General features: G+C 42.5%; 1 protein-coding gene across 4 annotated transcripts in view; it reads right to left on the reverse strand.

The window, feature by feature from the left end:
* The window catches only part of SYNE2 (spectrin repeat containing nuclear envelope protein 2), a 158029-nt gene that overhangs the window by 52822 nt on the left and 77744 nt on the right, over positions 1–27463 (reverse strand). For 3 of the 4 annotated variants that reach the window (XR_006019356.1, XM_042047760.1, XM_042047758.1), the window contains exons 62-85: positions 25899–26024; positions 23361–23555; positions 22739–22813; positions 21581–21700; positions 20703–20807; positions 18878–19090; positions 16935–17102; positions 15881–16000; positions 15336–15448; positions 14559–14700; positions 13566–13697; positions 12857–13009; positions 12396–12605; positions 11110–11211; positions 9915–10034; positions 9562–9762; positions 8690–8863; positions 7981–8109; positions 6050–6246; positions 5701–5833; positions 4857–5039; positions 4298–4444; positions 2504–2680; positions 1075–1230 (exon numbers count right to left, since the gene is read on the reverse strand). Coding sequence is in view for 3 of the 4 variants with exons in the window: in XM_042047760.1 (XP_041903694.1) it covers positions 1075–1230; positions 2504–2680; positions 4298–4444; positions 4857–5039; positions 5701–5833; positions 6050–6246; positions 7981–8109; positions 8690–8863; positions 9562–9762; positions 9915–10034; positions 11110–11211; positions 12396–12605; positions 12857–13009; positions 13566–13697; positions 14559–14700; positions 15336–15448; positions 15881–16000; positions 16935–17102; positions 18878–19090; positions 20703–20807; positions 21581–21700; positions 22739–22813; positions 23361–23555; positions 25899–26024 (3591 nt within the window). In the remaining variant the exon portion in view is untranslated. The remainder of the gene's footprint in view (positions 1–1074; positions 1231–2503; positions 2681–4297; positions 4445–4856; positions 5040–5700; positions 5834–6049; positions 6247–7980; positions 8110–8689; positions 8864–9561; positions 9763–9914; positions 10035–11109; positions 11212–12395; positions 12606–12856; positions 13010–13565; positions 13698–14558; positions 14701–15335; positions 15449–15880; positions 16001–16934; positions 17103–18877; positions 19091–20702; positions 20808–21580; positions 21701–22738; positions 22814–23360; positions 23556–25898; positions 26025–27463) is intronic. The other variant, XM_042047759.1, reaches the window with a different exon arrangement.

The following is a 27463-nucleotide window of genomic DNA, read 5'->3' on the forward strand; positions in this document are numbered from 1 at the left end:
AAGATTATCAGATAGTCTTGACATGCTGGGGAAAGCTCAGCAGGGAGTTCTTCACAACGTGAGGAACTACCACTGTTATGATACAATGATAATGGCCACAATGGGCCATGACATTTTCCTATAATGCTACACTTAAAGCCATGACCTTTTTTCACCTCTCACTGACCACCCCCAAAACATTTTCAAATTTGGACCTCATTTTTATTGACAAAATGAATTTTAATGAAACATTTTAGCCAACTGTATCCTAGCACTGTGTGTTGCTGTGAGCAGGTGAATGTTTAGTCCAAGCTACCCTTGTGTCTTTTTTCCATTCTGGCCCCTCCACACATTTCAGAGACACAAGTAACTCAGTGTGTAACAGAGCACTCCAGACAATAAAAGCAGTCTACTACAAGAGAGAGATGTAACCATGGCAATGAAAGAACAAATATTCCACGTTAAAAAAATAGAGAGGGAACACTGTACTGAATGAAAACAGCAGACTGTCAGAGTAATAGGAACCAATTATTAGCTGGCTGCCACCTGTATTAATTGTGAGGGATCTGATGCCTAGAAAAACACAACAAAGCACACCCAGATCCTTGAGGCTGCTGCAGACAGACTACACTACAATTTAGGGTACAAGTAGAGAGGGTTGCTGTTTCTCCAAATGGGACTGAGTAGTTTCCATGACACTTCCATCACAGAGCTCTTCAAACTAATGGGATTGATAGCTTCTGCCATGGCTGTGCTGAACTAAGAACTACTTCTCTTGAAGTATGTCAGAATACAATATTGCTACACAACAATATTGATGCACAACACTCCAAATACCATGAAGCAACAGCAGATGGATCTTCAATTGGTGAAAAAAAAACCCCACAGAATAGCCACTCATGTTAAAAGTGGCTCTGACTCTTTATCACCTGAATGCAACATGATTTAATTAAAACAACATTGTAGAACTCTTCTGGGAAATGGCAACTTCCTTTACACTTCTTTCTGTTAAAATCTGTGCAGTTCCTTAGTCTGGATTCAGCAAAGTGTGCTAAATAGGGTTTTTACAATGACATCACTGATGCAAGGCTTTACCTTGCAATCATCCAAGGTGTTCTGTGCAGAGATCAGACTCGCTGGGGTCCGTAAGGATCTCAATCGATCACTCTGAGCTTCCAGCCAGTTGCGCAGAGTCTGGGCTTTGTTCTCATTCTCAGTAATATCCTCCAAAATGTGCTCCAGGTCTTGTATCTGAAAGTCACAAAACTTACTTAAATCTATGGGTGGGCAGAAATAGGGCTTCGCCTTCCATGACAAAATTTGAGATTACAAAATCTACACTGAAAATACTCTTTAGAGAAAATATTTTGAAAGGAAAACCTAGAAAGTTTTGCAGACTCTTTAGGATCTGACCTTTTCCCTGGGAAGAAACAAGGCACTGTGTGTTCTGGAGCTGGGAGACATGACAAGTTGGGGGACCCTGGGCTATGTGGACAGATTCACATGGGAGTCTGAAAATCTCATTCTCACTAAAACCCATCAACAAGGCTACTAAGATGAAGGGAACCTCAAGTCTCCTATCTTCAATCTCAGCCCTGTGGATCCATTAAATCCTAGAGTGCAATTTCATGAAAATGGTTAGAGAGGATAACTTCTACCCTGAGGAAACTGAAATTTCATCATGAAAATTTTCAGCTGTGCTGGAAATGAAATTTCCACTTGAAAATATTTCTGGAAGAAAAGTTCACAGTCTTCTGTAGATAGAATGCAAGATGTCAGGCAGAGGTTGCAATCTCTGTACAGTTCACGTCTGTGTGCCTGCTTCTTTACTTGTGGGGTTGTCAGTGTTTCTTCGCGCTTGACAGGGTTTCTGAACTAAAAAATACTGGGAATTTTCCACCTGACCAGCAGTGCTTGTATCTGGATTCAGAGGGGGCAGCTTCTCCCAAAGCTGTATAAATTGAGACACAGAGATAAAAGAGGAATGTGTTGGTAGAGGGGATTCTAAGCTTCCCATGGTCTTTTCCATATCATGAGTCACACCAGCTTTTCTGGGCATTGGGGCACATAAGCAGCAGCATCTAATTCTGGATGCATGGATTATTTCTAGCCTCACTAGAATAGAATAATTCTGAGGCACTGCCTGAAACAGATTTTCTCCAGAGAAACAGATTACGTGCTGATAGGAAAATTCTGCATGTAGACTGACCTTCAAAGCACTTCATTGGGAAAGCACATTTAACAACTGCAGGAGGAGGACACCAACACAGAGTAACCCATTTCCAGTGACCCAGGAGGGCTGGAGCAGGGCTGGGAACTGACCCCTGCTACATCTTGTCCAGGAGGCTCATATGTGCCCATCTGAATGCAGCTGTCAACACTACTTACTTAGTAATCACTGTTTTCACAAATCCAACTGCTACAACAGGAAAACTGCTGGTAGCTTAATATATCCCTGATACAGAGCAGTGGCACAGGCAAGATCAGAGTTGTAAGAGAGAAAGCCATGGGAACTTAACCCAACCTTTCTGTTGAGGGATGCCTGCAGCCTGTGCCACCGCAGGTTCATCTCGCCCAGGCACTCAGCAAACTCTGTCCTTTCGTAGCGCTTGCTCTCCACGTCACAGGTGCTCATCTGCAGCAGGGACTGGTTAACAAAATCTACCATCCACTGCTTAAAGTTCATTTCCATCATGTATTCCTGCAGGGGAAAAAAAGAGGAAGAACAAAAATGTAAACCAATCAGTTTTGTAGTTTCATTCTGATCGGTTCTGATGATGCTTCAGGGTGTGGCTATGGGACATTGATGACTTTCTTTGAACCATGACCTAAAATATTTTTCTGAAAGAGACCTGGCTGTAGGAATACTTCTCAAATTTTACTGTTTTGTATTTGTGTAGCTGTTGTCATCCACTGAAATTTCTGCAGAAAATCTCTATCATTACATGGGTAGTTCAAGGTAAAAACAGGCTAGTGATGGAGCAGGGAATAAAATCCAGGGGTACCACACCCTGCCCTTAATCCATTGGACAAAACCATCACGCTGCCATGGGCCCAGATTAGGCTGAAACTAAGGTTTTGCCACACTCCTGCAACTCATAGGCAAATGCAGTAAGAAACTCGACTCCTGTTAACAAAATAGCTGGTATCAGAACAGAGTATCAGAATATCTGGGAGGAAAAGGTGTCTTCTAGCACCAGCCTCTCTTGCCCAGGGAGATGAGTGAGAAACTACACATATAAGGGAATGACTTTTTATTTCAGAGGGTATTAGGAGAAGAGAGTAGGAAAGGGCTCCTTATTTATCTAGTAGTGCCTGGGAAAGCCACAAGGGAATACCACAGTAGAGGTACTGAAGCCATAGCTGCTTCCCTCTAGGAATTTGTGACCCTCATCCCAGCTTTCTTCTCAGCACACACAACCCCGCTTGCTGACAAGTATGAAAGATAAACCTACAAACTCACCTCTAAATATCCAAAGTGTTAAAAACAGCAACTCATCTACATGTCCCAACTGCCAAATCCAAATGATACAGACCAAAATGTTATATATGTGCTATACCAAGGCACTTGGAAAGAAATGTTTGCATTTCTTATGTGCAGCACCAAAGCGCCTGTGAGCTGCAGCTGCAGACTGAGAACTGTCAGCCTGTGTGAGCCCCGAGCAGGGCTTGGCAGCTCTACAGGGGCAGAGCAAAATATGGCTCTGTGGGGATTCATGCCCTGAGCTTGGGCTCCCTGGCATCTCTGGAGTACACAGCTTGAATCCTTCCTGTGGCTGGAGCAATCAGCCTCTGCCACTGGTGCTCTGACATCTGAACAGCACCAGGAGTCTGCTGCAGCCTCGCTCTCTGCAGGATGTTCATCTTGTCCCTCTTTCCTAGCAGGTTATTTCTTTTGATGACACATAGTATTCAAACCCCCTGTTCTCTAGTTAAATGGATTCTGGTTATGGAGCTCCATTAGGAGGTATTCCTTGTTAAAAAGATAGACTAGAACACAGCACAAACACGGTCTGTCTTCCTAAGGAAGCAAAGCTTTCCTGCTCGTCACATTTTATAATCTAAATGCAGGAGAGAGAACAAGTGAGACAGATGGGACAGCATGAGAAAAGGAGATTACAGCCCAGCAGGCAGTAGCTGTATTGCAGAACAGGCAGTGGTCTGTGTGTCATGGAAGCATAAGGTTTTATAAAGGAGGATGTTACAACATGTTTCAGACTGAGAAACCCTCTAGAGAGCAAAGGGAAGGACATGACAGTGCCTGTAGGCTGCTTCCATCCTTTTTACAGCAAGCCTGGACTTACAGTTTCCCATTTACCTTGTACTTCTGAAGGTGGCTCTTGACTTGGGCAGCACTGCATTGTGAATTTATTGGCTCCTCACATTCCTGCTGTTGTTCCACATGGTCCAGCCAGGTCATTAGCTCAGCAATAGCTTCCCGTGATGAAAGCTTTTCCATCTGAAGCTGAGGTAAAGCATATAATGAATCCTCTACATTCTGCTTGTTAGAAATACCAAGGAAAATGACATTTCTATTTTTGGAAAGGCTCAGGCACTATAATCGCATTACTGGGGCATGAACTTGAAAGTGAGCCCTGTGCTCCAGAGGGGCAAATGACTTCAGTTCTAGAATTCATGAATCTGAAATAAAATTCTTTCTAATTGTAACAGACATTCATGCAAAACTGTAAAGATAATAAATATATGTAAAACAGCCCAGGAAGAACACAGCAATACTTAAAATGCAGTACAATACTGGGGTTATTCTGAAAGCAAGGCACAGCTAATTCAGAAAAAGGCAACTGAATCCCAGCAGCAACATTTTAACATAATTATTTAGCTTGAACTGAGAGATGGCAGCAGAGTCTCTCACTCACCTGGTGCAGCTTTTCTTGGATGGTTGGGAGCTGTGTAATCAGTTCTCCCCATTCTTGCTCAAACTTTACCAAAGATGACCTAAGTGCTACAATATCAGCTTGCTTCACATGGAGGAGCTGGCTGGCAGCGCTCACCACTGATGACTTCAGGGAAGATTTTTCATCAACTTCCTTAGAAAATGTCTGAGGTGCACAGGAGAAATTTAAGAGAGGGTAAATATATATATATCTATTGAAATGAAGACAAACCACTTTTTCACAGGATGAAATGCCTCAACAAACAGATTTTATCAAGATGGCAAAGTTCCGAAAACCTGAGCTCAACATGTTCTGGCAGATAAAGCATTTTTTTGCCCACCTTGATATACAGTGCTGAATGCCACCTTTTGCTCCCACAGAGGCTGAGAATATCCTGATCCCCACTTCACCCAGAGGTCCAGGGAGCAACCACAGTCCTCATACCTCTGGCCAGCTCACATCTACCGAGTCGAATCTTCATGACGCTTTGCTTTCCCCCTGTGCACTGTTCCTTCTCTCTGGCCTCACACTGGGGCCGAACCTCCTGGCCTGTCATCCAAGTGGAGCAGGCAGAGACATGAAATGCAATCCAGCATGTTTCTCTTTCCTGACTTTGGCTGATCACCTTCACCCCTGTACCCTGAGCCCACACTCCAGGTTCAGTTGTTAAGTGGCTTTGGGGCACACAGCCATTCAGTGCTGTATTATGTGGGTGGCTCATGGTCATGGCAAACACAAAAAACCTCTCAAAAGGGTCATTTTCACCAGAATTCACCAGAATTCATTCAGAATGTCTTATCTAAACCTGGCAGCAGAAATGACTTACAAACAAGCTGCTGATGTTGTCCCTGATGGTGGGAAGATCTTGTGACACATTGAGAGACTGCTCCTTCCAAAAATTCATTCTCTGCTGAGCAGAATCCAACCATTTCATTAACTCCTCTGAGTCTCTATTGTAGCTACAAGGAGGAAAAAAAACCACAAAATCACACATGTAGTTGAGGCCAGGAGACATTTGCTCTCCACGTTGTCTTCCCTGTGAGAAGGCATGTGCTATTCTGGCACCTCTGCTGCTGCATAACCCTGCAGAAGCATGGCTTCAGCTGTCATCTACAAAAAAATCACAAACTAATCTCTAGCTGATACTTCAAATTGGTTTTGTGTGTTAGACCCACCTGACCAAGAGTTTCAGTAAGGTTTGAAGTCGGTGTAGTTCGTGGCCAACTTTTTTGGTTAAAGACAACCACTGCTCTTCCAGCTTCCCAATCTGGCTTCTTATTTCTGGACAGCTCACAGCAGTCAGCAATTTCTTTCCTTCTTTCACCATCTGGTACAGCCTGGCATGCTTTTCATCAACACTGCTTTTGATTTTCTGTCAGAATATGGGAAGTTTGCAAAACAGTAACATTTTAAAGACAGAAAACACAACTAGAAAAACACATATCACTGGTTGTAACTTCTTAATCTCACATTTCCTCTGTAATGTATTTTATTTTCCAAACGATAGGAATCTGTAATTCATTACATGCAAAAGGGACACAGGTTTTTGTGGGTTTGTTTGAGTTTTTTTGTTTGTTTGCTTCCTCTGGGTAGATCAAGACAAATCTCGATGTATTTTCATACATTATCAGAATGACTGTGTTATGATTTGATGGGCTTTTCTGACACCTGAAGACCTCAGGCAATGGACACTATCAGATCTAGCTGCACTGTCCTAACATATGACCGTTGCCACCATAAAATTATGGTCTTCCCTTGCTCCTTTTGAAAGTGACTGTTCCACCTTCAGGCTCTATCCTATTTAAAAAAAAAAAAGCTACCACTGTTTTGAAGGAAAGTGCTGGGATAATTATTGAATAATGGTGGCAGGGAGGAATGAAGAGTGGACAGTGAAGTCATCACGTAAAAAACAAAGGTCTGGGGGTATTTCTCTCACTGGAATTAAGCCCTGGAGAATTTTATTCTGCTCTGTTGTTGAAACTGTGAAGCTCCACAGCTTCACCCTCCACCAAACATCTTCTACAGCCTTATGACTTTATTTCTGAAGTCTTTAAAGACACATAAAGACTTAAGAATGAAGAGCTAGTTAAGAACTTAAAAAGCCAAAGAAAAACAGGCAACTTCACATCAGTGGCTGTGCACACCTTGCATGTCTCCTGCCTCAGTGCAACAAGTGTCAAAAGCACCTGAGGGCCACCATGACTGTAAACATCTATTGTTGATTTATTACAAGGCTTTACTGTAGCTCAGAATTTTCTGGGCATGCCCAGTGATGTCTTTCCTGCAGTCAACTAGATTAAATCACTACAATCCTTTTTTCCTTCATTAAACATTCATTAATAATTTATTAAACACTCATTAATTTGCTTTTATTAAACACTTATTAATTCAAAATTTTCTAACAGTGTGTCCTCTGAAGACTGAGAAAGGTCAAACCTGTGAGGAATGCAGAGCAGTCTCTGAAAATACATCAGCAAGGTTACTGAATACTATTTCTTCTTAATTTTATAAAACAACCATAAAGGCTGCTTTCATATCCTTATATTTACATGTGTTTAAAAAATGGTTAAAATATTTCCAGCTGGGGCCGAGGTGCCAAATAAAGATGTAGCTCTGTCATCAGAGATGCAGCTCTGTCATCAGAGATGCAGCTGCAACCAGTGCTGCAATAAGGGCTCAAATATTTGGTACTTTCAGATATTTGAAAGCAGTAGGTTGATTCTCCTTTTCCATAGGTTTTACACCATGGCATGAAAATAATTTCTGAATTACAGAGAAGGGGCACTGCGCTCACTCCAAGGCTCCTGCTGTTCTTGGGATTCATGGAGCCTGCACAACATCCATCTTATCCCAAATACTTTCACTGGAAGATTGAGTTATAAAGTAGTTATAGTCATTACTCTCACTAAAATGGACTTGTAGCCCCTGGCTGAAATTAGCAGCCCAATCTTATCCTACTTTTCAAAGCCTGTTTTGAGCTTGTATCCACACACAGCTGAGGAGACAAAGGAAACAGTGCCCTGCAGATCACCTCCTCATATACTAATTAATACTTTTGCTGGTTCTACTGATCCACAAAGAAAAGCAGTGACAAACACATAAATACCTCTAGGAGTGCAATCCTTTCCATTAATCTTTCTTCAGTTTCTTCAACCAAATTGACAGAAGGCAACGCAGAGGCAAGTGCCTCTAACTCATTGAAAACTAGGCACTGCTCATCAAACACCATCCAATCCTAAAAAATACATTGAATTGTTAACACAGCATGCACTCATCTGCATTTTAATACACCAGACTCAGGCCTTAATGCCTTCTCTAGCATCAGCAGCTCTGCTTTAATGAAACATAACACAAAAATAGGTGAATAATATGTAAATATTGAAGTAAGACATGATTTTACCACAGATGAATTAATTATTCATTCTCCAATATCTTCAAGGATTCTTATTTTAAAGTGGTGTGCTCAATTTTTGTTCTCTAGGGATATTCTGAGATTATTTGTTAATTTTTTTAAGTTTTATTTAAAGTGGTGCTGGTATTTTTCTGCCTTAAAGGGCTCTTCTGTCAGTCCAGGCACTAAAAGTCACTGCAAGAAGTCCTAAAGTGTTGAAATGTCCACTTTCAGAGATTTTCAAGAAGAAAGTTGGTTTACTGACACACATAGAATAAGTAATAAATAGACTGTTGCTGTCCAGTGGAAACAGGAAAGGACACCTACTAGCCAAAGAATCACAGGTGGGACAAGAGCTGCCCTAGATGCAACTTTTCTCCTTCCCTCCAGCTTTTTTACTCTTGGGTGTCTTTTGACTTATTACCTTTAACAGGCTCTCTAAGTGTATACCATACTGGCAGGCCTTCTGCTCCAGCAATTTGACTTCATTCACCAGCTCTCTCCAGAATTCCTCTCTCTTTTGCAGGACAGCAGGACTCACTCTCTTGGAAAACGTTTCCATGTAAGCCATGCGTGTCATGAGGTTGCAGAAAAAGTCCTAAAAAACCCCCAAGTTAAAGCACAGTTCAGTGTCAGCTCTTTAAGAGAGATCACACTCCCACAAGCAGGGGAAGATGGAGAAGACTCACTGAGAAGCCAGTTTCAGAGTCTCTCAAGGTTGCAGTCAGGAGACTTCTACGCAAATTCTGCATCCCACCAATATGGGCAGTTACTGATTATTTTACATTTAGTCAGAATCAGTTGCATTCAATGTTCTCATTTTGAAAGAGAAAGATCTACATTTATACCTTCAAATTGTATGACATTATATGGATGTTGTAGGAAAATGATGGAAGAAAGAGTCTAGCTATAAATAAATCCATAGTTTAGCATGAGGTAGTTATCACCAGACAGTCATTATCCAGTTTGTTTCACCTGGGTGCCAGGGGACACCAAGGAGTTCTAAGGCTTAAGTAGTAAGCAGGACACCATAATCCTTTGGGATATCTATAAGAAGGATGTGTTTTTCTGACACATCAATGTGTTCTGAGGTAAACAGAAGTAGCAATTTATCACCAAAACTGGTACTATTTTGGTCTGCTGAAAAACTTGGCTTTGTTTCCTGCACATACTCCAGTCCCTCCCCTTTGCTATGAGCCAGTCACTCTCCTCCATTACACTGGAGAGAAACCAGCCACAGAAAACAGTGCTCCTTGCTATGCTGACCTGAGCAGTGCTGTGATAAACAACTTATACCTTGTGATTTTTCAGGTGAGACTGCAGAGCTGCTCTGCTTTTTGTTAGTTGCTTTGGATCTTGTGCCATCTTCTCTCTTCCAACAGCTACCAGCCCTGCAAACCCACGAAGCAAGTCCTCATAGTGGCTTTCACTGATGGAAGGGGAGTTCAGCTCCACATACTTGGCTTTCAGGATCCCCCACATGTCATCCAGAACATCCTACAATGCAAATACAGTTTAGTGATTCGTGAAGGACAGAAATGAATCCCACAAACCCAGAGAAGACAAAATAATCCTCAGCCTTTTGACGCTGAAAATGCATGTCTTAGAAGAATCAAACCTTGCTGAGTAAGTCAAAACTGTGCTCTTACCTCTAATTTATAAGCTTCCTGGATTAAGGTGATAGGTAACTGCAATCTTTCTCCATGGCCTCTCAATTTTGCTACTTGGTGTTCAAAGTTTTGCAGCTCCACAGCACAGGCATCAATTTTCTGAATGAAGGACAAAATAAGCCATTAGGAAGAGTTCTATTCCATTAAACTTTTCATTATCACTGGTAGTGCAGTGCATCCAATGCCTGGATCTCTCCCGTGCTAGCACTTCAGGAAATCCAATGAGTTTACAAACTAAATGGACAAAACAGTTCATGGCATAACTTACTGTGTTCACACAGCACAGCCATGAAGGGAATTCAGGTCTTGTGAATCTCAGGACAACATTCAACATGCCTTTCCATCTACTAATTCAAGAGCAGCCAATAAAAGGAAGCATGGACTCAGAAAACACAGCTTTTTCGTATGATTCAGAAATACTCAGGGATGGAGACAGGATCCCTCTGAAGGAAGGAAAGCTATGTACTTCTGGCATTCCTTTTCCAAGAGTGGTTACCTGACAGAATACACCCAGTCCTTGCTAGGGAATTCAGCAGGGAACACAGCTCTCAGTCTGGCAGAAAATTATGCCTCTAAGCAAGGTTATGAGCCTTGCTGTACCAAAAAAGCTTCAGAACACCCTCCTGGCTTTGGCAATAAGAAGGTAAATGGCCAATGACCATTCTGGGGAGGGTATGCAGTCTGTTAATTTTTAATTTTCTGCTAATCCCAATAAAGGTCAACGAAAATAGCTTAACTGGTCAAATTCCATATGATAAAGTGCTCATAAATGCTGCATGAGAAAATACAAATACAAGAGTCCTGTTCCCACAAAGAAAAGGTAGTTTGGCATAAGAAAAGGCATAACATGTGTAGCTCTTTTTCTTCCCTGCCATAGCATGAGGTGTATTTGCTCCGGGAGGTTGTGGAGAGACTAGTTCCTCCACTCCAACCACTAAAATGTCTGCAATTAGGTCTGAGTATGGATTGGGGTGTAGTAAAAAAAAAAAAAAAAAAAAAAAAAAAAGAGAAGGGGTGGTGGTGAATACAGCAAATACTGAACTCTCTCCTTTCCCCCATTTTTAAAACCTAAGTTAGACTCAAACTTCAGAAAATATGAAACTTCAAAGATTGAAGAAAACTAGAAATAATAGCTAATACTGTAAAAACCCTCATTTCCTTCAAATAAAATTACCTGAAGCTGTTCAGAAACATTATGTCCATGTAGTTCATTCAAGCATTGTTGCAGAGCAGCTTTTTTCTCAGTTAACTGATCATAGAGTAGCCTGGTTTGATTCTGCAAAAGAAACAAACATCAGAAGTGTATCATATATCAGGAGTATAGTAATGACCAGACAAAATTACACAGCAAACAAAGTGATTACCTCTTTAAGCAAATGCAACAAAAAGATTACCTCTTTTAGCAAATGCATTTTTTTTCCTCTTAAACAAAAAAAAAGAACCAACACCAAAATAAAGCGTATGCATTATGGGCTTAGAGCAGCAATTGGAAGAGGGAAATTCTGAGTCTGTGTAGTATATAAGAAGCAGATTATTCTGTCACAATTATCCTCTGTGACTGTAAAAATCTGTGAAACTGGTAAGGAAATCAAATTCTTTCCTTCTGAAAATGAGAAAATGAGCCCATTACTGGTGACTGATGGAGCTCTACGGATTCTGCATAAGTTAATACTGCAAGACTTGTTCTGCTGCTGTTTGGAGACAACATCTCAGTGTTCTTCAAAGGAACTGCTTTATTATTCAGCAGTAAAGGGCCAGGATGACTTGCAAATAACGAGCACACCGGAGTTTTGCTGGACATTGCAAATTGTATTTCAAAGACCAGACTCTTCTGTCCTTACTTCAGACTAAACACCTGATCTGAATATTTTCCAGCAGTACTTAGTAGATTTAGCCCATCACCAGAATCTAAAGAAAAGTTTCTCATGATCTGTTTTTCCAACAAAGAATAAAAGAAGGAAAAATTGTGAAACCATGGCTTCTGCTTCTGTGGCACAAGATCTAAAAGAACAGTAAATGCAGTGGGGTCAAATCAACTCCCAATAGATTGCTAAAAGTAACCCAGTGACAGACATGGCGCCAAAAGGGAGGAAGCCCGCCTCTCCTAAGGACACAGCAGCAGAAAGAACATATGAAATCCTCCTTGGCCTAGTCCCTACACACAGAAATTTGCTTTAGCCTGCAGCTCAGCCTGCATGGGAGCCCGGGTTACTTCCATACTTTCTGCAGGCAAATTTCCTACTGTGATCCAGGCCTCTGTGACAGTCAGCACTGCAAACAGCACTGTAACCAGCAAAACTGAGAGAGGCCACGACAAGTTTTTTAAGTAGCCAAAAAAAAAAAAAAAAAAGAAAAAATAATAAAGCCCATTGGAGATTGCTCATCTGTAACCCAAATGCATTAACACTGACATGTCTAACAGATGCTGTGAAACAAGATGTGAATTTGGCAGTGGAGTACCAGGTAATTGCTATTATGATCCAGCCCAGCTTTCATGGAGCTGCTCCTTGAAGCAGTGGCAGCTTGAGTTTGTTCCAGCCGCGCCTGCAAGTTGTTAAAGCACTCGCAGAACACATCTGTGCTCCCACCAGCACAGCTGATGGACTTCAGGAGATCATCCTTTTTATCACTCAGATCAGCATGAAGTTTTTGCAGCTCCACAGACAGAGTCTAAAGGGTTGAAAGAAAAACAACATGAGTGAAAATGGTCTATGGAAGGACTCTTGCCTTTTAAGAAGCAGCAGGACTCAAGTTGATAATTGTTAAAAGCAACAGGCCCAAATCTGTGCAGTACAAAATAGTTTGGTGGTCTTATTCCTGAATAATACCAGCAGGACAGAGGGAATATCAGGCCATATATATTCTGCTGCAGCAGAAATCCACTGGGGTTTCTCCTTCCCGGAAGGATTTAGGACAGTTACCTCATACAGAGCCTGCTGCACAGCTGCTTCTTCGGTGGAGAGCACCGAGGTGTTCAGCATCTCCTCCATGTTATTCAAACACCGGCTGATTGCCAGGAGCAACTCAAACAATTTTCTGTCCAAACTGGAAGAGACTTCCTCTGCCACATTATCCTGGGTAAATGCAAGCCGGTTTTCAGTACTTTCACCCAAAGCATGGCTAGGATTCATTCAATTACGTAAGGTTAGAGGTTTGCTCAGCTAATACTAAAATGGAATTAATGACATACTGAGGGACAGACTTGGATATATGCATGTAATATTCAGAGCTGTCAAGGCCAGTGCTGAGACAATGACCCTTTATATACTGGACAGTGGCTGTGCTCTTACAGGTCTCTAATCTCAGGCATGAGCACAACAAGTTTGTCTTGTCAGCTCCAATCCTGCAGATTAACTGAAATCATTTACAGGCTCCTTGATCTATATAGTGTGAGGATTTTTACCCACACTAGCAAACCTTTGGATTCAAGTATTATAGCGGAAACTTGGAATGTTTCCTCTCGAAGTCCTCAGCCTATTTCTACATTATAGTTGATACCCAACACAAAAGCTCACTACAGGAACGCCATTTGCAATGTTATGATTACTGGCTCTTTACCAGTGTCCAAGCAGTGTCCTGTGTCTAGAATCCCTGGGGTTTTTTGCAATGCTTAGGACATGTCACTTTTACCTGTGCATGCACCACATTTGCTTCCTGGCTTAGGTCTCCCAGCTGGACAGTGTAAGTTTTCAGTTCTTCCACAGTTGGGGTTCCTGCACCTGAGAATGTGCCTCGAGGCAGCACATTCATCTTTGTTGTGATCTAACATTTGGAAAAAACATTGCAATTAGATGAACAGCTCAAATGAAGACAGGCTATGGGCAACAAAGTAACAAGCATAGAAGATTCAAAGCACTAATAGCAGCATTCCCTTTTTACTGGCAGAAGCTGGGCAGGCTATACCCCGATGGGAGATTGACTGAAAAAGGAGCCTCTGATGCCCGGCTTTATGGGCTAGAGCTGTAGCTTGTGTTAAGGCAACCCTACTGCCCACTGTAGGGTAAGTCTTGCCTGAAGAAGAGCTGACATTCATCCTTTTACATGTCTGATATTCTTCCACATATTGCAGCAATTTCAGAGAACTGGAAATCTAATCATTCTGATTAAATATGAACAAAACTTAACAATAGGAATTACAGTTTTGTCCAAGCAGTAAAATTCTGCAGTCCAGAATATGCACACAGCCCAAACTCCACTTCTGATGTCTGAGAATTCACACTGGCGAGTGGCAGAAAAAAAATTTAAACCAGACATTTGCTTTGACCAAAATGTTCTCACTTGCAGGAACTGAGACTTCACCCACATCCACGGGAATCAGCTGGGAGTTTGCTGGGTAACTCCTCTAGCTCTCTTGAAAGAATTAAGAGATAACATCTACTCTGAATATTAACCACAGGGATTCACCTAAGTGCTCCCACACTAGCTTAGTAGTCACTATTTCAGAGACATGATTTACCTCAAAGTTTAAAAGACAATCATGGAAACACTGTGCAGTAACAATGTCCTCTAGAGAACCCTTGCAGAGATTTCAGTTATCTGATAGAAAGCCATGCTACTATGACACAGAAAGATACACTAATTGCTATCTACACTATCAGAGCGTTTTATGGAACTTAAACAAACCTGAGGTTCCACAAGCTGGCAGAGAGGAGATTTCATCTTTGATGACAGCTCCTGTTGTAAATATTGCCATTTATTACCCATTTGATCCTTTGGAGCTAAGTTGGCATCAGCCTGCTTGCTCTTTGAGTCAGAATCTCCACTGCTGTATTGAGAAAACATTGTTAGAATAGCAAATACTGAAGCAGAGTAAGTAAAACTAGGTTTCCTGTATAAAATTCGTTTCTCTTGCTCCTGCCTCAAAACCAGAGTGAAACCAAGTGCATGGATGATTATTAATCCAAGCTTTGATAAACTTTTTTTGACTTTTCCCTTCTCATGAAATATGCCAGGAGCTTGCTGGCAGCCTCCATGTCTGAAATGACAACATGGGGAACACAGTCCTGTAGGAAGTCTTCGTTCCATGCCAGAAGGTGCCTGAGCCCAATGTCCCCTTTTCCAAAGCTGCTGCTTTTACACTGGCTGGGTTTGTCTGTGCATTTGTACCACCATGGCTGTGAACAGAGATACCCAACTTGCCTCCAGATGGGCCTGATTTAACTTAGGCCAGGTGTCAGTCCTGCCTGATAGTGAGATCCTAAACTCTGGAGTCAGCCCAGTATCAAAGAGGCTGTCACATAAATGAGCCCCCATTTCTCTGGACTGTTGATGGCAGAAATCCCCAAGCTTCTGCCATTTTTCTTCTAAAGGCACACAGAACCAAAGAACAGAACCAAGGCTTCAGCAGGGCTAGGCAGTTTTACATCACTGAATCTGGTAACTGATTCTGTTATTCTGTACCTGGATTCTGATTTCGGAGTCACGCTGTCCTCAAGCTGTGGCTGCATTTTTTCCACGCACGACTCAATAAAGTCAATGAGGCTTTTCTGCTCAGCTGCTTTTAATTTCAGGTCCTGTGCACAGAGAATAGCATGAACATTATGTGAACTGTAATAATCTGTGCTTTTCCAATCCCGTTTTATGTGAAATCATTTAGCAAAGAAAATAAGACTACACCTGTCAGAATAAAATGCAGTTTATGTATAAATGTGACTTTACAGAACAAACCATTTTCTGCAAACATGCATTTTTATGGAGTATATTTCTACCTGAGCTGAAGTTTTAAAAGCAAAACCCAATCAGAAACAAATTACATCTAGAAATTTAAATGCCACTAACTGCAATCCTTACACAAAGAAAAAGGCAAGGGAAAATGGGGATTTGCTCAAATACAAGTTCGAGTGCCATGATTTCAAAGGAGAGTGGCAAGTGAAAAGTGAGCAATTCTAGCAGCTCACAGGGGATGTGGAGCAGCCTGGCCCCAGGATGGCAGGAGAATTAATTACCTGTGGGTGCTGAAGCCCATTGTGCCAGGGCTGTTGGGCAAGGGGGAGCTGGGGCGTGCTGAAACCATCGGAGTGTAGGACCTCCAGGGGCTCTGGGTCGATCCTCTCCCTGCTGGGAACCTGTCAAGAGAGACCTGTTGTGGGAAGGCTTTCAGACTTGACAACAGAGCAGAACCCCACAGGTGCAGCTTGGGGAATGGGCAAAAGCAGAGCTGCCTTGGACTTACCACACACAGAATCAGCAGCACATGAAACACAACTGCTACTTTTGCAAAGATTTTTGTCCAGTTGAATTTACTGAAAGTTTTAACATTCTAACCTTCTGCCAAGGTTACATGTCTCCCCCATAGTTACTTTGCTTTCTTTGCTTTTCCTGCTAGCAGATTAGGTGATACTAACCCTCCCCTCTTTTTGTTTGACCAAATTACAGGGATGTGCAATTTATGCTTATAGATTTGGTCATGCACCTGGGTTTTCAATCTGTCTGTGCTCACAGACATATTTCAACACGAGCCAGAGGGACTGAGGCTGCTCTCAGACAAACACATCAGGTGGGCTTCTCTGATCCCTTGCACAACAGAGAGGGAATGAGCTCTGAAGCCAGGAGTTACCATCTCACCCACTGGGAAACTCAGCAAAGACTGTGCAGCTGTGGTGCAGGAGAGCTGACAGAATCACTGCATTTAAGCATTCTTCAAAGAGAAAGTTACTAAAAGGCCTCTCTGCTATGATAGTGTCACAAACATCATGGCCTTTTAGAGGCATTGAAAACCAAACCAAACCCTAAGTCCTTTTCGTGTGGTCTTAGCAAAATGCTGACCTCTGTCACTGAGCACTTAAAGCAGAAAAGATGCTGTTCAGAGACTCATTAAAAATCCACTACTTGTTGTAAACTACAAGTAATTATACAGCACTGTGAAGTAGAATAATGGCAACTCTGACATTTCTCCCTTCCTTGCTTCACATGGTGAGCTCTAACTGTTCTGCAACTACAGACCATTGAAGCACCAGGGCTCTCAACTCTTGCCCTTTGAACAACATTCATATGCTTTACCTGCTCTTCACTGTACTTGTCTTGAAGCATCATCTGGACATTTTCCAAATTGCGCTTCACCTCCTTCAGCTTCAAGGAAAGAGCTTCTGTCTTTTGTTGGTAGTCTGCACTATCTCCACAATCTTCCAGTAAAGAAAGGACCTTTTGTTCAATCTCTGATAATCTCACCTAGAAGAGACAGTAGGTAATTACTCATTCTCAGAAGTGCAACACTCCTTTTCTGATAACATTCTGAAGTCAATGCTCACACCTCCCCTGTCTGAAAAGACCAGAAACATGCAAGGAAAAAGAGAAATAGCTGCAATCCCCCTAGATTTTCTCCAATATAGTCCCTTTTTATTCTGGACAATTAAATGAATTTTATACAGAGTTAGTCTTAAAACGGTTTCAAACAAGAGCATCTGCAGGAGGTTATATTAACTCAGGTATCAAGTAATATAACAGGAGAGCAGAAATGATAAACTCCATCTGAATGCAACCAAGAAGACAACACACCTCAGTGGGGGAGAAAGAGGCAATGCACAGACTGCTCACATCAGTCTTTAGGAGGAATGATGCTGAACTACCAACACACAGGAATGTTTCCAAGTGTCAGCCAGGCCATTGTAAACTGCTGGGATCTGATTTTTGATCCAAGATGCTGTGAATCAAAGTGTAACCCTGCATATTTTAAACTCATGTTTTTAGGGTGAGCATGGAGAAAGGTACCATGACTCAACTGCAAAGTAATCAACTGCAATAAAGTAATTGCTTTACATCACATGCCCATATGTAGAGACTGTTTCTCTTCCATTCTGTGTGTATTTTTCTGTGTAGATCTTGAGTAGGTTAGAGAACCCTCTTCCCCTGCCCAAGTTCATGTCCTAACATTGATCCAGATTGACTGATGCCAGCAGGAATTCAGCAGTGCTTACAGCTGCCTGAATCCTGCTTGTTTTCACCAGCTGGAACTGCCCTGGTGAAGCCTATGCTGACAGAAACCCTGAACGGGATCCAGACACAGCCAGCTACTTAGGTGCATTCAGGATCCTAATTCCCACAGAGTTCAGCACCTGAGCACTTGGCTGAATCACAGCCTAAACCTAGAGGCACTCCAATTAAAAACAACCACCCCAAACAACAACAAAACAGCTGGTAATGTCCCTCAGTAATTTGAAGTGGTGACATTTTGGTATTGTGAGTGAAATTTGTTGCTGTAGGTAGGCTCAGTGCTTGAAGCAAGCTGGCACACCAGACTGGCATCACGGGGAGCCTCAGAGTGGCACGCCTGCACACTCTGTTTTAATTTGCACATGCTGCATGCCAGGGCTCCCTCCCACCCAGCCCCTGGTGCCAGTCCTGTTTTCCTCCTCCCATTCTCACCAACAGGTACCACCCACTCCTTTTGTTCCACTGCCATGGGGGCAAGAGGCTGCCCTAGGTGCACAGCAGTAAGTCCAAATATCACCACTGCTCATTGCTATCTTCCTACCTTATAGCAAAAACTACAAAAGTAAAACTTAGCAACATGGAAGCTTTCTTAGACCAGTCTTTTAGATCATTCTGACAAGCAGAAAGTGAAAAATGTCAAAAGAAAAAAAAATACTCTTTTGTTTCTAGCTGACTTATCGTGGTCAGGACCAATGAAAAATTGCATTTTAATAGAGGATTCAAATTATACTGAGCCGTGGTTTTGAAAATAATCCAAATCAAACCAAAGCTTTACATATACTGCAGAATTCTACCTAAATCCCCATGATCCATACAGATCCCAACTCTAAAACCAGGTTTTAGAGTAACCAAGCCCTGGCAGAGCTGCACCTGAAGCCAAGCAGTTACCTGTTCTGTGCACAGAGGGAGGGAGCTGCTGAAGCAGGAGAGAGGCAGCAGGCAGAGCTGTTCTGCAGACACACCCCCAGGGAAGGGGGCTGGCTGGCACGGCAGCAGCAATGTCACCACCTTACCTGGCAATCAGCAAGCTGCGGCTCCACCACCTGCTGCCTCTGCGGGGTCTGAGGGTCTGACCTCAGGGACATTTTAGTTTTGTCTAGCCATTGCTCCAGCTCGGCCACCTGGGCCTGGCACACCAGGAGGACGGATTCTGGCTCAGGCCTCCCGCCATCCAGCGCTGTCTGCGAGCCCAGCGCGGTGTTGGGGACTGGAGGCGGCTGGTGGCTCTGAAGCAAAGCACATCAAAGCACCGTGGTGAGCGACCTGGTTTTGTAATTTCCCTCCCCTCCTCTTACCAGTGAGAGATGATTAACTTTCACACTCACAGAGCCCTGAAACAACTCTGTCGCCACGCTCCCAGACTTGGGGGGAGAAACAAACCAAGAAGGAAAAAAGGAAAGAAAGGGAAACTCAGCAGGTAGGTGATCCGAGATCTGGTGTAACAGGTTTCCAGGCAGCCATTTGCATCTGCAGGGATCTACCTGAGCAGGGCAGCTATACCTGAGCGCACAGGAGGTGGATGACTCAACATTAACCTGTTCTCCCCTGAGGAGAGATGTTTTTCTGTGGGAGTTACACGTAAAAGCAATGCAGTTGGAAGCTGCAAAACAAGTTGTTGGACAATGCTTACAAGCTACTTGCGTGTGTTCAGTTCCAACACTTGAACATGCTTTATTTGGGCTCTAAGTCACACAATAAAAAAAATGGTGTATTTTTAAGGACATCTTGTGCAATTCTTCTCAGATATGCTTCTTGAAGAAGCAATATTGCACTGCACACGTCCATAACAAGAAGTCCAAAGTACTTGCAGATAATGAGCGGTGACTTGGAAGGCTGCACAGGTCTGTATATGCCTCCACACATGCAAACACTGGCACTTAGTAAGTAAATCAAGCACAACACCACAAGAGCAGAACTACCTGAATGCTCCCATGGCTCCAGAGCACACAGGCACCTGAGATGGCCAGTACTAGTGCACAACCTTCACATTAAAATGAGATTTGGCATAAAAAAAAGAGAGCCAAAATGCATTGTTCCAGCTATCAATGTCATCACAGAATGATAGAATAGTTTGGCTAGGAAGGAGCCTTTAATGGTCATCTAGTTTCAATCCCCCTGCCACAGGATATTGGAAAAAATTTCTTCACCAAAAGGGTTGTCAGGCATTGGAACAGGCTGCCCAGGAAGTGGTTGAATCATCATTTCTGGAAATGTTCAAAAAAATGTGTAGATGTGGCACTTAGAGATGTGCTTTAGTGCTCAACGGTGGTGCTGGGTTAATAGTTGGACTCTATGATCTTAGAGGTCTCTTCCAACCTAAACAATTCCAGGACTCCGTGATCCTAAGAGCTGAAGCTGCTCTGCCACCAGACTGCTGCTCCTGGTGTTCCTGGAGCACTCATGTTTCCCCACACTCTTTTGTATATAACCTATAGGCTACTGCCTACTCTTATCTTAGCCTTTGCATGTCTTCCACAAAGCAACAACACGTGTCAAGCTCCTTAATTCCTCCTGTAACTGCCATTTAAAAATTCCATGGCTGATGTACGTTTACATCACTCAAACCCCTCCATTCATGCCTGGATGAATGACAAGCCAGCAGCTTCCCTCCTGAAAATTCTCCATTTTGTTCCCTAGAAAACTGCCCTTTCAAGGAAAAAGTCAAAATTTATCATCACCCAGAGCAGCAATATGAAGAGGCCACAAAGGATTGCAGGTATTCTACCATATAATACTGCAGCAAACTCCAGTAGCAAAACAGTGGAACAGGGCCTCTGCCCACGAGGTAGGTTCCACAACTCACTCAGGATGTCCCCTTGTTCAGGCCTTCAAACTCACCATAGCCAGACTGCCATCAGCTTCAGGACCTTCAGTGACCTCCAAAGCTTGCAGAGATGTTTCTTCACCATGTTTACTGGGTGATTCAGGTATTGCTTCCTCATCCTGGAAAGACAGAGGCAACAGTGGAAATATTTGTATCTTCCATACAGATGTGCAGTAGTGGAGATGTGGCACTTTGGGATGTGGTTTGGTGGTGGTCCTGGCAGTGTCAGGTTTATGGCTGACTCAATCTTAAAGCTCTTTTCCAACCTAAATGACTCTCTGATTCTATGTTCCATTGCCTTGCTGTGGTAGAGAAGCCTCAAAGAGCAGCAGCCACTCAACCTACTGTGGTCCTGGCCCAAGAGGATTCACAGAGAGCAGTTTTGTTATGCCTGTGGCACTGATGTACAGAAACAAACAATTGCAGCTATCACAATATTACTGAGGCACCATGAGGAACAGAGCAGAATGGCAACAAAACTGTAGCTGACTGGGTGTCCTAGATGCTGATTTTCTCATGTACAAAGAGAACCTCTTCCACAAATCACCCCCTACACTTTAGAGCCTTTCCAGGGTTCAGTGAAACAAGTTGCTGCTACTAAATGTGCATTTCTACCTTTGAGGGCTTTGTACAGCTAAAAGGAATGAGTCATTGAATCATTTTGATTGCAGAAGACCCCTAAGGTAACTGAGTCCAACCAGTATGTGCAACAGAAAAAGAGATTCTACACAGCAAGATTTAGTGTGAGATGGAAGATATGAATAAGGCTACCTTGTCCTGCATTTCTGCAGTTCTCTTGCACTGCAGGCTTCAGCAACACTTAGGACTTATGAGGATCTTTTCCACAAAGATGAGTTTCCCATCCCCATGGAGATAAACCTGAGTGCATTACCTGAACAATGCCATCTGATAAGGTACCAGAAGACCAGGAGGTTGCACTGTCTTCCTTGTGCCTTTCATCATCTCTTTCTGAAGGCCAAAAGCTTGCATCTTTCTCTGTGGCTGTACTTCCCTTTGAAAGCAGTAACAGCTCAGCTTTAGCTTGTGAACAGGAAGCTCAGATATATTCCTTCAGGCCATGTAAAGCACTGCAAACATCTAAAACACCTTGCTCTATTTCTGCCTTATCTATCATATCTGTGCTTCCCAAATCCCACCTCTTTTCTTGTTCTGTAGCTCTGCTGCAAGATGAATGGCAGCTGGATGACACTGATAGTTTTCTCTAGAGGCTGCAGAATATTCTCATTTTTTACAGTATTAAAAAAAAACCTGAAAAAAACCCAAACAGACCAACAACCACCAAACCAGCAACAAGACACTAGTTTTCTCCTGTCCTGTCCCCTAAAAAGTCTTGCATGTAAAGAAAAATTGTGCCAGTGAAGATGTAGAGTGAGAAACCTTGAAACCAAAGTGCTTGGATCAGTAGTGAGGCACCACTTCTCCAAGCAGTTTGGACTTCTTTGCACTATCTTGCCGTGGAGTTTTTTTTTCCAAAAGCAATTAATTTCATCATGAATCTTTATTCCCTGCTTTGCTCCTCTGCAGTCACTTGGGCATTTAGGATCTCCAGATTCAGAGCCCAGTTTCCTGTAGTTTCCCCCAATCTCCCAGAAATTCCCTCCATCTTAACTTCACTCCCAATAGTCTAATCACACCTGTTTTTTCTTAAGTTCAAACATACAGATAAATTTTGTTGTTGCTTTTTATGTTTTGGCATTCCAGAGGCTAATTCATTCTGAAACACACCTCCACATATAAACATTGGTATTTAAGCCTGTATTTTGCCACTAACACTTCCATAAAGGGGATATTACTAAAAAAGCAATCCCACCAAAAGCAGGATCACACCTCACTGAACAAGGTGCTGTGTAATACTGGCACTGGAATATTGGCACACTGGCTTGAGTGCAATTCCTTTGTATCCTGAAGTGATAACAGATATTTTGGAGTTGAAATATTTCAGATTTTCACATTTTTCATAATTTCTCCTTTACCAAAATCTTCTGTCTTACATACACAGCTGTATATATATAAAACACACAGGACTCACCTTACTGTGTAAAGAACAGTCTTCTGATTCTTCATCCAAGGAAGGTAGAAGAGATATCACTCCTCTTTTTTTCAGCTACAAAAATACACACAGAGAGACAACCCCATTAATCATGACAAGAACGGTAAAAGCCTCTTCACTTCATGTAAACCAAAACAAATTTACCACTTGGGATCCACTTTTGGAGAAGCACTGAACATCTGGCAACCGACATTAGTGTCACTGAAAGCTGCAGGTTCTAAGCACCTCTGAAAATTGGGACTTGATGCTGTTAGGTTTCAACAGCACAGCTATAAAAGGGACAAATTTCATTTTGCCCCATGAAAATAATTCACTGAAAATCCCAGAACAACTGATTATCAACAAAACTATCCATGGAGCACTTTGCTGTTGATTGATGCAAACTTCATGCTTAAAGTGAAAAAGGCTAAAAAATAGCCAGAGGCACACCACTCCTGCCTTCTCCTAGACATGCATCACACTCGTCCTTCTGAACACGAAGGGAGGAGAGACAGTATTGATTCACACGGGCAGGGGTGCTCCTCTCTCATATGCCACTCCTCCAGGAGCAAGAAGGGTTATTTACCTCCCCTCTTTGGCCCTCAGATGAGTGATCACTTACCTGCTGACCAGAAATATCAGTCCCAATCAGGTCACTCTGTGCTAATACAGGGGCTGGAGGTTCATCTGCTGCTTCAAGCACTTCTTGCTGTAGGCGCTGGTGAAGCTCAGACATGGAATTCTTCATCCCGGTAAGGAAATCTTCCTTTCTTTGGCACAGCTTTATGATTTCCTCTTTTACAGCTTCCATTTCTCCCTAAGGAGCAACAACATCTGTAAGCATCCATTGTTCTTACTTAACCAAACAGCAATGTAACAGATGATACCAGTGATGCCTCTTACTGGTACTGGGGCCATTTCCCCTTTTTCCTTTTTCTGGGCTTTGGGACAGTTCCCCATTGTCACTGCAGGAGATGTCCAGGTACATGCAAACCAACAGCAACAGATTCAGTGCACGACAGCAGCTGCCACTGGTCATACAGAAGTTGGTAGTGTGGAAGGAAATGTGGCAGGCTGGAACTAATTCTAACTAGGTCCTGCATATCCATGAGAATACCAGTTTCCTCCAGGACAGAGGGAATGCAGATGGGTTGCATTACTATGTGTGTCAGAGCAGGTGATGTTACCTCCAACTACCTTCCCTGGAAGCCTGACACTCAACACTTGGGAAAGCCCTGAGGAGGGCAAAGACAGCAAATGAGGGTAGTTCAGGGCTCAGTCTTTGCTGAGCTGGCCTAAAGGAAAAAAAACATTTGATGGGTGTTAGGGATGTGGTTAGGGCTAAAATTATCCCATGTCTTTGAATGTGATACTGGGAGAAATGGACCCCAACAAAGCTCAAGGAAAATGTTTAATGTTCCGCAGAGACCAAACAATAACCCAAGTAACTGCATTAACAAAGGGGGAAACACATATGTCTTGGTCTCCTTCCTGGCCGTGACTATTGCTCCAGCCAGTGTTCTGCCCTTAGAGTTTTCTCCCAGGGCTTTTCTTACCACCCAGCCTCCAGGTGAACCAAGAAATCCCAGCAAATAACAGAGTAAGACAGGGCATGGAATGAATTGCCTATTCCCTTCATTACTGGAAGTGCTAAAGCCCTTTGAAGCACTGTTACTTGCTCAGAAGACTGAAACCTGGCTAAATATCCCTTTGCACACTGGGCTCAGTTGATCACAGCAAGCTTTGATGCCAGGCTCGAAGTGAGAACAGCACTGCCTCCACATCATGCTCTGTCATTAGGGATGTTATGCAAGTAATAATCTGTGGCAGATGAAAGCAGCAAGCCTGCTGGTTCTGTCTCCACTACAGCTTCTGTTAATAGCTCTGGGTGGCAGCATGACAGGGAAGGTGGAGGCAGGAACTCTAGCAAATTTTCAAAGGACATGGGAACTCTGCTCTGATGATGCTTTCTTCCTTTTGTACCCTCAAAACCACAAGATAAAATCATCCAAAGGTAGAGGCAAGAAAACATCATTGAAATGAAGAAACAGACATTCATGACAATTTGGCATGTTTTTATCAATGTCCACTAGGAACAGTATTTCTATTTATTTCACTGCAGGAGACTTGCCAGCATAGATTTACCAGCTACTCTGTTGCAAACTTAATTAGCCATAGCCTCCTCAGAAACCAAACCTTTCTTAAAATCACTTCTTTTTCTGACATCCCTCAGTAAGACGGGAGATTCCACTGCCCACTCCTATTCATGCAATGCTGTAACTACCAAGTTTTCTGCTAAAAGAAGAACTATTAAACAGAAAATCCTACACTCAGAGACAAAAACAAGGAAGGATCAGGAAATGAGTCATGCTGAGTACTACATCAAGCCTCCCAACATCCAACCAGCTGACAGCAGAGCAGCTATGTACTTAGGAGCCTACTGAGTGATTATAGTTATTAGGCAAGCACAATGTAAGTGTATTAACTTTACTGTGACTGACTGGAAAAAACTGAGCATTTCAGAGGCACTTTATAAATAGTTATTACATTTAATTAGTAATTTCCTGACTTCTGCAGAGCTTAAAACACATCTTAATTTTGCATTAAAAAAATCAATTCATCCATTACAGAAAGCATCTGACTGCAGAGAGAAAAGCAACACATGCTTATCAGTTGATGAAAACACAGTGTGGCAGTCAGGACAAGGAAGGGGGTCTAACGAATCTAACCCCAACCAGAATCCCCTAAAGTACCACAGCATGACCAGCCATCAGAAAGGGACTCAGTTCTGTCCTTAGGCACTATCCCAAGCTGTCACCTCAGGGAAATTAGCAGGATGCTGAGCACAGGTAAGCTCTCAGTGCTGCTTATTGTTTCAGCAAATCAGCTGCCATGAAAACAGCCCTCAATTTTTCTTACAAGTTGATATAGGCACAAATGACACATCAAAATCAGTAAGGAGTACATAATGAAAGATACACCCAAGTTGCAAAGTAGTATTAATTGTGATTAATTGCACGCTCACACTATGGCATTCAATTGCCTGCTTGACTGTGGTGGGGAAGGGAAGCACACCAGTATTTCTCAGTGCTCTGCATCACCATGATTAGTGTTTGTCAGGGCAAGTAACACACATGAGAGAGAAAAGAATGAAACCCACCTCTGGACAAGGAGTCTTCTGAGCCTGTGGTTGATCTTCATGTGATATTTCAACCAAATGGTTCTTTAGGAGTTGTTTCAACTTTTCAATTTCTTGCTCACATTTTTCTGTTTTCTCTACAGTCTCCTGTGAAATAGCAATCTCCATAAATAATTTTGAAATAAGGAGTACAGAAACAAACAAGTCAGTAAGGAAACAAAGTTGAACTGAAGAGTACTAAAGCCTCCTTTGTATCTGTAGTTATGTGTAAGAGAAACTGTGTTTGTTCTGCTAACTTTGCACAACTCCATCCCTCACTAAGTTTATTATTCACTTGCTAAAGACAAACAAGCTGCTCTATCCACAAGTTGAAGTCTGGTGGAGTATTCTGTCTAGGAGCTCCAGAGTGGAACAGTGAATTTGGCTATCAGGTTGAAATGGAGCAGATTTCATCACATTCATTACAATTTAGAAAAGGTTCTGAAAAAGAGAGAAATTACAGGGTTTGATATCAAATAAGGAAGCCTAACTGGTTTTTACTAGTGCTCAAGGCTTTACTGCCAGCTAGTTCTGCACTGACCAAAAATGAGCTGTGCTGTACACCAGGCAAACACTGCAGCTCAGAGGATAACCCAAACCACAATGACAATTTGAATACTTCCAACAAAAATGATAAGCATTCCCACATTGTGAACTTCTTCTGCTTACATGGCTTATAGGAAAACATAATTATATTTATAAACAGCCAAATTCACTTTCACTTGACAGTGACAGTAAAATCTCATCACCCGCCCCCCCCGCCCAGGCTTTACTGTTCATGCAGAAACGGGCAATCTCCCCACACACTCATATCTGTCAGTCATAGCCTGTCATAATGTCTCAGATCACTAAGAAATTGTCACATCTGCAAGTTAGAATATTTTGTGAAAACATTGAATATGCACAGCATTTGGTGGTGCTGTGTTTGTGGACCCAGAGGCTGAGAACCAAAGAATATCAAAGGACTGTTCCTTAGGTGCTTGCAAAAGGTAATGAAGAAACAATGAAGTCAACAGGCTTGATCCTACTCTGCTGAGAGCAGCACCTGAATGACCCCAGAGGTCAAAGATCTCACTGCAAAGTATTCACAGACTCTGCCTTCCAGAGCAAGGAGTGTCACCTGCATGAATAGCAACAGTGCCATTTCTTCAGTCACTTCTTCCAAGCAGCACTCCCTCTCAAGAAAATGCAGGCTAATAAGGCCCTAAATAACCATTATTTTACTCACAGGTCCTAGAAGAAACTATTTTCCTCACTTAAAAAAATGAAAGCCAATTTGAAAGGAAAGATATGAAATTGTGGCCTATAATCTTAGTGCCATAGGCAAAGAATTAAAGAGGAAAGAAAAAGGAATAGGTCCTCTCATGCTCAGCTTCAATGAGAAAGTAAAAGAAGATCTCCTAAAAGGAAGATTCGCTTACCCATACCTTCAATTCTATATGAATAGGAGTGTTTAGTAATAAGTTAAGTGAGTACTACCTCAAATTTCCTTGACTAACTAAACAGTCTGAATATTTCATATACAGACTCCAATGTCTTCTGTCATA

This window comes from Corvus kubaryi, unplaced genomic scaffold, assembly GCF_017639235.1.
Source record: "Corvus kubaryi isolate FWS band 111438036 unplaced genomic scaffold, C.kubaryi_AGA036_p1.0 66, whole genome shotgun sequence".
Lineage (NCBI taxonomy): Eukaryota > Metazoa > Chordata > Aves > Passeriformes > Corvidae > Corvus > Corvus kubaryi.